The sequence below is a fragment of the Galeopterus variegatus genome, unplaced genomic scaffold (genome assembly GCF_000696425.1).
Source record: "Galeopterus variegatus unplaced genomic scaffold, G_variegatus-3.0.2 Scaffold2016, whole genome shotgun sequence".
Taxonomy (NCBI): Eukaryota; Metazoa; Chordata; class Mammalia; order Dermoptera; family Cynocephalidae; genus Galeopterus; species Galeopterus variegatus.
Window position 1 is genome coordinate 64728 of NW_007728127.1, and position 9308 is coordinate 74035.

At 36.5% G+C, this 9308-nt stretch overlaps 1 protein-coding gene across 4 annotated transcripts in view; it reads left to right on the forward strand.

The window, feature by feature from the left end:
• RIOK1 (RIO kinase 1) overlaps positions 1-9308 on the forward strand; it is a 25403-nt gene that overhangs the window by 12786 nt on the left and 3309 nt on the right. For all 4 annotated transcript variants that reach the window (XM_008580088.1, XM_008580090.1, XM_008580089.1 and 1 more), the window contains 9 exons: positions 113-225; positions 329-409; positions 1481-1567; positions 1983-2120; positions 2425-2528; positions 2754-2860; positions 5761-5826; positions 6786-6905; positions 8137-8190. In XM_008580088.1, the coding sequence (XP_008578310.1) occupies positions 113-225; positions 329-409; positions 1481-1567; positions 1983-2120; positions 2425-2528; positions 2754-2860; positions 5761-5826; positions 6786-6905; positions 8137-8190 (870 nt within the window). The remainder of the gene's footprint in view (positions 1-112; positions 226-328; positions 410-1480; positions 1568-1982; positions 2121-2424; positions 2529-2753; positions 2861-5760; positions 5827-6785; positions 6906-8136; positions 8191-9308) is intronic.

The window sequence follows — 9308 nt, forward strand, 5'->3', positions numbered from 1 at the left end:
ATGCATGTTATTTCAGTTCATCTGAGTTTTGAGGTTGGAATCAAATAGAAAAAGTAAAACACTGTAGTTATTTGACACAAACTTCATTTTCTTTGTTTTTGACTTAAAATAGGCTAATGTATATCATGCTAGCACAGCAAATGGACAGAGCAGAGCAATCAAAATTTACAAAACATCTATTTTGGTGTTCAAAGATCGGGATAAGTATGTAAGTGGGGAGTTCAGGTGAGCTCAGATTTTTTTTTTCCCCCAGTTGATTTAATTTCTGTTTCCTAAAACATTAAGACAGAATAATGGAATGATTGAAATAATATTTTCTTTGTTGAAGATTTCGTCGTGGCTATTGTAAAGGAAACCCTAGAAAAATGGTGAGAACTTGGGCAGAAAAGGAAATGAGGAACCTAATCAGGTGACTGTGTGGGATGTGTTTGTGTCTGTGCTGTGTCCTGCACATGAACTCCAGGCCTTTCTACCAGCAGTTCCCAGCATGGTCCTGCCGAAATGCAGGGACTTGTTAGGGTCATTCAGTTCTGTTAGGTCTGCTGAAGTAAGCAGAAGAGAAGAAATAAATAGGACAAATAGGAACTACCTATTCTGTATTCTAAGAATCCATGAAAGAAATACTCTGCCATGATTCATATTTGTGCAGCAAAGATAGATCTTTTGAAGAGCCTTGTAAGCCATATGAAAAATGTAAAATTTGCACTGAGTATAATAAGGAATTTTTGTAGGATTTTAAGCAGGAAAATGACACAATCAGGTGGTGGTGATGATGTGTCACTTTTTAATAGGTATTGGTGTTTTAGACAAATCTTCATAGGTCCTAAACTCTTTGTTTATCTTAGTTTCCTTTTCTTATTTCAGTACATTTTTGAACACATTTACTTACTCTTTGTTTGCACTGACACCTTTTTATCAGGTAAAGGCCTCTTACCTAGTTGAGATCAAGTTTTCTCACAATTTTGGAGGTTCCCCTCTCTTTCCAATGTCTTTTAACTTTTCATATGCTATACACGGGTAATATGTTTGTTGGATAGATTATTATTAAGTGAGTACTACTTGTTTTGAAAGTTTTTCTGAAATCTTCTTGTGCTGAACTAGCTATTAGATTATTAGTCCAGCTATTTTTATTAAGCATTTTCCAGGTTGATTAACTCAAAAGATAATTGCAGACATATCTGCTATATTTCATCAATTCTAAATGCACATTTTTTTCATAGTTTAACATCTCTAGAGTTGGAGTGGGTGTTACAGGCTGCAAGGATGTAATAGTTTAATTGCAAGTGTTTTGTTGTTCTTGGTGGTACGTAATGGTGCCACTTAAAATCATTGGTGTCTTAGAGTTTATGAAATACAGAAATACAATTGAGAGGCACTGGTGCTATTTCCTAACAGCAGTATTGTAGACTGTAGCTATTATAATTTGTTGAGATGCCTTTTCAACTTTTCAGTTGTCCTTTTATCTGTAATAATATCACAGGCTAAACACAGCAGAGATACCATGTCCAGAACCAATAATGCTGAGAAGTCATGTTCTTGTCATGGGTTTCATTGGTAAAGATGACATGTAAGTATATGGGAGGCCTAATGATTACATGCTCAGAACTATATTTTTAAGTGCTTTGAATTATTCAGTACATGAGTATTTCCCATTTGAATAACTTCTTTTCATGAATCTTTACCACTGTATTAGTGGTAAGTGTTACCAATTTTTTCAATTTTTTTGTTACTTTTTAACTCTCAAAATGTTTCAGAATAACAGGAAGCTAATCCTGCTTTTGAAGGATGTTTTATTCGGTGTCCTGGAAAGCGCCTGTTTATTGGCAACTCTTGGAATGGTAAATGTGTAGTGAGACCAGTTTTCCCACGTGCAGCTCACATGATGAGTTGTAGAAGAGAAGTGCATGTAACAATGTAGTATAAAGCAAGAAAACTTGTTCTGGATCAGTTTATCTTAGTTGTTCATTTTATTTTTATTTAAGGCCTGCACCACTCTTGAAAAACATCCAGTTATCAGAATCCAAGGCTCGGGAGCTGTACCTGCAGGTCATTCAGTACATGAGAAGAATGTATCAGGATGCCAGACTTGTCCATGCAGATCTCAGCGAATTTAACATGCTGTGAGTGTGTTTTATTCATGAAGTCGCACTAATTTTAAAATCTTAAAGTTGTCTTCCACATGGTAACAGTGTAAGATGTGGTCCCTGTCTTCAGTGACATTAGTAACAGAATGGACCACTTTCATCAACAGTTAATGGACTTTGGAAATTTTCTCAATTTTCATCTCTTTTTAGTCAGGATGGCCTCTTATCTACCTTAGTCATTTTATGAATTACCTCCTTTGCTCTTAAGAATAGAATTTTTTTAAACAAAAACATAGTGAAGTATTAGTATCCCATAGCCTCTGTTTCTCTGGTCCACAAGGTACCATGGTGGGGATGTATACATCATCGATGTTTCTCAGTCTGTGGAGCATGACCACCCACATGCCTTGGAGTTTTTGAGAAAAGATTGTGCCAATGTCAATGGTGAGTAGAAATTAGAATCTTCTAATAGGTTGTTTGTGTATGTTGGTTCTGTACTCAGTTAACGTGGGTATAAAATCTTGTCACTATATTGTTCAGTGCAGTAACACTTAAACCATTTGCTGGGAAATGGTATGTAGTTTAAAATTTTTTTTTTATATGTAAAGTAGTTGGAATAGTAACCTTTTCTCTCTTAAAAACTGTCCTTAATGTTTTTGCTTGTGACAGATTTCTTTTTGAAGCACAGTGTTGCTGTCATGACTGTGCGGGAGCTCTTTGAGTTTGTCACAGATCCATCCATTACACATGAGAACGTGGATGCTTATCTTTCAAAGGTAAGATGGGGCCAGGAAGGGAAAAAATAGAAAATAGCAGTAGTAATTTGCATTTGTGTGACACTTCTGAAAGACTCAGATGCATGGTGTAATTTATTCATTTTGACAGCTTCCTGAGAACTTTTCCTTCTGATTTTGCAGATGGTGAATCAAAAATAGCCAGTGGTAGGTAAAGCCAGGTTTCTTGACTTTAATCGTCTGGCAAGATTAGGTTGACTCTCAAAATTCATGAATGTTTAGTAAAAAAAACTTGTTGGCTTTTTGGTCATTAATTCTTTTCCCTTGTTTCTCAGGGTCCTTTCTGAATTACAGAATTTTTTTTAATTGTTGTAAAATACACATAACATAAAATTTACTATTTTAGCCATTTTTAAGTATACAATTCAGTGGCATTAAGCACATTTCACATTATTGTACAACCATGACCACCATTAATCTCCAGAACTTTTTCTTCTTCCCAAACTGAAACTCTGTACCCATAAATCAACTCCCTAGCTCCTGGCAATCACCATTCTACTTCCTGTCTTTATGAATTTGACTATTCTAGGTACCTCTTGTAAGTGGAATTATACAATGTTTATCTTTTTGTGACTGGCTTATTTCACTTAGTATAATGTCCTCAAGGTTCATTCATGTTGTAGTATATGACAGGTTTTCTTTCCTTTTTAAGTCTGAATAGTATTTTATTGTATGTACTTATATATACTACATTTTGTTTATACATTCATCTGTCAATAGACACTTGGTTGCTTCCACCCTTTGGCTATTTTCAATAATGCTGCTATGAACATGGGTGTATAAATATCTCTTCAAGACCTTGCTTTCAATTCTTTTGGTATATACCCAGAGGCAGAATTGCTGGATCATATGGGAATTCTATTTTTTTTTTTTTTCCTTTTTCGTGACCGGTAACGGGATCGCAACCCTCAGTGTCGCGCCCATACCACGACTGGCAACGGGATCACAACCCTCAGTGTCGCGCCCGCACCATGCTCAACCAGTGAGCGGACCGGTCTGTATATGGGATCCAAACCCTCGGCGGGAGCGCCACTGCGCTCCCAAGCGCCGCACTCTACCGAGTGCACCACTGGGCCGGCCCGGAATTCTATTTTTAAGATTTCAAGGAACCATCCTACTGTTTACCATACCACCATTCTACATTGCCATAGACAGTGCACAGTGGCTCCAATTTGTCCACGTCCTCACCAGCACTTATTATTTTCTCAGTTCCTTTGATAGTAGCCATCCTAATGGTTGTGAGGTGGTATCTTATTTTGGATTTGATTTGCATTTCCTTAGTGGTTAGTAATGTTGAGCATCTTTTCATGTGTTTATTTTCCATTTGTATGTCTTTGGAGAAATGTCTATTCAGGTCCTTTTCCCATTTTTTAATCAAATCGGTTTTTTGTTGTTCAGTTGTAGTTCTTTTTGTTTTCTGGATATTAACTCCTTATCAGATATATGATTTGCAAATATTTTCTCCAATTTATGTGGGTTTCCTTTACACGCTGTTGATTGTGTCCCTAGACGCACAGAAGTTCTTACATTTTGATGTAGTCTAGTTTATTTTTTACTTTTTGTCACCTCTGAATCATAGAATTTTGAACACATGGCACATACGCTTCTACACGGGTGTTCAGTTTCATCTTACCTTTTAATCTTCTCGGGAATGCCTTCTCATTTCTGCCTTTGCTCATCTTGCTTTGCCTGATGAACTTGAAAGTTCAGTTCAGAAAACTTTCTCAAAGAAAAATTTGGAAGAAATCATTGTTTTTATAGATATATTTTCATATTATAAAACTGTAATAGAGGCTGGCTAGCTCAGTTGTTAGAGTGTGGTGCTAATAACACCAAGGTCCGGTGTTTGATCCCTGTACCAGCCAGTGCCATAACCACAAAAACTATAGTAGAAGTAATCACCCTGTGTCACTTATTATTATCCTAAGTTATTTTTAATTGTCACCCTCTTCTAGACTATGAACCCTTGAGAGATAGGAGTTTTGTTTGTGTATTGCCAGTAGTAATCAATACCTGGCACATATGTTAATTGAAATAAATAAATATCACATAATTTTAATCCTAAACTCTTTAATATAGCACCAGTTTTTTTTTTTGTTTTTTTTTTCTTTTTCCTTTTTGTCTTTTTTCGTGACCAGCAACAGGATCGCAACCCTCGGTGTCGCACCCGCACAATCGCAACCCTCGGTGTCGCGCCCGCACAGCGCTCAACCAGTGAGCAGACCGGTCTCTATATGGGATCCGAACCCTCGCCAGGAGCGCCACCGTGCTCCCAAGCGCTGCACTCTACCGAGCGCACCACTGGGCCAGCCTTTAGCACTAGTTTTAATGTCTAAACTTAAAGGTAGAAAATTCTACCCTCACTAATATTTCTAATGTATATTCTAACTGAAGTAGAGAACAGATACTTAGTTTTACCATTTTATAAGCCAAAAGAACCCTTTAGAATCTCAGCTTCTCAGTTTCAGTCATTGTCTGCTCAAAGAGTTTTGGAGTTTTACACTGTAGCAGCATTAGTCATAGACTCAAGATTAGTGGACACTGACTGCTCAGGAATTAAGAAATGGTTCTTTCATTCTTTGGGTCTCAGTTTCCTTTAGTGAATACTTGAATCATTTAAAAATTAGTGCAAGAGGGGGGATAGGGATCCCGAAGGCCAGAAGAGTTTGATTTTTTCTGTTACTTTTGGGTTGTTGGCAGCCTTTTTGGTGAGGTCAGTGATGGAGAGCTAACCTGTACCTTTACAGCTCCCTAAGTACTTTCAGAAGCGTGGAGAGGTGATAACCTAGAAAGATTAGAACAAGTTTATAGTAAAATTTGGAAATGGATTTATCTTGTATAGGTTAAATGTAAAGGAAAGTAATTTTTGTTTTCTTTCCAAGGCCATGGAAATAGCATCTCAAAGGACACAGAAAGAAAAGTCTAGCCAAGATCATGTGGATGAAGAGGTAGGATTTATTATCTTTTCACAGCCTTAGGAAACACTTGTGTTTTGGGGTCTTATTTTTATATCGCTAAAGCATGAACTTGATTTTAATAGATGAGCAGTTTTTAAGAAAATGATAATATTTCCTTGAGACGTAATATGGCACATAATTTAACTGAGCCAAGTGGTATAATTTACATTTCATTATATTGTTCCATTCAGCAACCTATTAGCCCATTGTCCTAGATTGAGGGGAAAAAAATTTTTTTTTGATGGCTGGCCAGTACGGGTATTTGAACCCCTGACCTTGGTGTTGTAAGGCTGTGCTCTAAAGAACTGAGCTAACTGGCCAGCCTGAGAAAATTTTTAGAGCCTGTTGGGTTATATGAGTCAAGAATGAAAGCCTATTTTTAGTTTGCAAATGTGAATTTTAAAATGACTTAAACATTAATTCCAGAAATATTGTAGATTTTAAATATTTATGCTTTGGTAAAAATAAAATTAGTTTAGGGAATCAGGGTGTTTTGTGACAGAGCCATGGTGGGCTTTTTTATGATGGATGAATACGAGATGCATCTGTTCATCAGCAGTTCTTGACCTTTTTTCATGGTAGCAGCTGGGTAGCTGATGTTCCCATGTAAAAACATGTTTCCTTGTAAGGCATAGCCAGACAACGCTTGCTAACTTTCTGGAACACAAATGAGGAGGAAAAGTATTCTAAGGATAACCTTGATTCAGCTGTAATTTTCTTTTTCCCTTAAATTATATGCAAAATGTAGTGTTTTATCATTAGTAACAAATTACTTTTGGCACACCACATAGCAGCTGCAACACCAGCATGTGCAGAGAACTTGGCTGACAACCAGTGTAGGAGATGACGGTGAATAGAGATCCCTCTATGACTTGGTGGGGGTGAGGATGCTGAGTGAATGTGAGAAGTGTAAAAATAACAGTTTCGGTTTTGCTTTTCCTGTCTGTTAGGTGTTTAAGCAAGCATATATTCCTAGAACCTTGAAAGAAGTAAAAAATTATGAGAGGGACATGGACATAATCATGAAACTGAAGGAAGAAGACATGGCCATGAATGCCCAACAAGACAATGTGAGTAGCTTCGTCTGTATTTAGCAAGCAGGTCTACAGAAGAAGGGCACTGTCTTAAACCTGCTTGGGTTTTTTAAGTTAAAAAATGTTGGCTTCTGAGCTAGTGAGATGGCTAGTTCCCTTTGCCTGAACATATCCCTTGTGCACATTGGATGTAAAAGGAATTCATTGGTGCTTATGAGTGGGAGTGACACATTTGAATGAGTCCAGTAGACTATAAGGACAGAAAAAGGAAGATTCGTATAGAAGTCTAGGCTATAAATGGTTGTACTAGATCCATTAACATATATATTTCATTAACATACATATTTCAAGAAAAATTTTTTTCTGTTAAAGGGCCAAATAGTAAATATTTCAGGCTTTGCAAGTCTAGAAGCAAAATTGAGACTATATGTATATATGTAGCTCCTTATGTAATAAGAGAGAAAAACTTTCTTCCAATTTTATTTTTTTTTCCTTTTTGTCTTTTTTACTGACCGGTAACGGGATCGCAACCCTCAGTGTCGCGCCCGTACCGGGGACCGGCAACGGGATCGCAACCCTCGGTGTTGCGCCCGCACCGCGCTCAGCCAGTGAGCGGGAACCGGTCTCCACATGGGATCCGAACCCTCGGCGGGAGCGCCGCCGCACTCCCAAGCGGCGCACTCTCCAGTGCGCCACCGGGCCGGCCCTCTTCCAAATTTTTATTCATGAATTAAAAACACTTTAATAATAATTGAATATGCCTTTTTGTAATACAGGTCTGCCAGTGATAGAAGAATGAAATTATTTGAGGGGCAAAATTTACTTATTTGGGGTTCAAAGTTAACATTTGCTGTTATCAAATTGATTGCAAATTTTCATTTGTAAAAACCACCAGGTAGCTGGTTGGATTTGGCCTATGGGTCTGATACACCTGGTAGACAAGAATAATACCCATGCTATAAACTTTCTGTGTAACTATGAGATAAATTTTAGGTACCTTTTTTATAATAACAGAAGATAGTATTTGGCCCACAGTATTCTCTTTTTTTTTTTTTTTTTGAAGTGTAAACTTTTTTTTAATTGACAAATAATAATTGTACATATTTATGGGGTACAATGTGATGTTTTGATGTTATGTATATGTTGTAGAAAGATTAAGTCAAGCTATGGCTCATAGTATTCGTAATAGTGCAATGTGTGTATTTCACTGTTTAGCTTTATGTTGATTATTGGTTTTTGTTTTTGTTTTTTTCCTTTTGGGTACAAGATTCTATACCAAACTGTTACAGGATTGAGGAAAGATTTGTCAGGAGTTCAGAAGGTATGAAGAGCATATTTTACTGTTTGTTTATATGAAAATTATTTTAAAGAATATAAAACTTAATGTAAAGTATTATTAGAATTAAATTAATGATATTTATATTATTATTAAATATAAATACTTTCAAAGTCTGTGGGCATTTTCAGAAATGCCCTATTTGTGTTCTTTCTAACCATAATATTGAAATGTGGAAATTTATTTATTTTTCATTCTGTCTCTGCATTGTTCCGTTGTTGTACGTGAAGCATTTATCTTTTTTGTATCCCATTCTTCACTTGTGAAGTTATAGCCACGTGCTTCTAGATAGTTTTTACAACCAGCTTAAGAAAATACTGTGGAATGTGGTCTTATACCAGCATGTAACTGTTGAAGGGCAATCCTCTGATTTCAGCAGTCTTATTGTGCTGGATTCCTATAGTGTTCTTTTTCTTTCTCAAAACTCTTCAAACAGCCTTGTTTTATTTTACATTTTAGAAGGGCAGGAATTAAGTAATTCTAACTTAGGCCATGATAAAGGCAGTTCTTATTTTTTAATCTTTTTAATTAAAGTCTTAAATGAAGGATCACGCTTTGCTTTTTGAAAATTGACTGTCTTTTCTGTGGGAAGGATTGACTTAGGGGACTTCCATTTTACATTTCTGAATTATATATAACAGGTATTTTAGGGAAGTAGTGCTTTGAATTCCAGATCCTGAAGATTTTGTTGCAACTAGCTAGAAAGTCTTTTTGTACAATTGCCTTTGAAACGTGTTTTTTCTTATAAAAAGGAAACCTCACCCTTAAAAGCTGCTTCTAGCTGCTTTAAAAAACCATGCTAAATTTCAGGAAAAAATGGAAATTTTTCTTATTTGATATTGTCTTCCCTCTCGATTGGATAAGTTTACTGCTAGAAATGCAGTTCATAGGAAAACAGCTGTGCAGTTATCTAAATAAGTCTTTATTTTTTACCTCCGTGTATATTTCACATCTTTCCAAATCCCAACTCAGTCCTCCTGATTTACTGAAATAAAATCAGGTCAGTTCTGTTGTTGATTGCATGTCACCCAATAAAGCCCCGGTTCCTTCACCTGGGTATGTTCTTGAGCCTTCCTGGAATGGCTGCCTCCAATGTTCCTCCC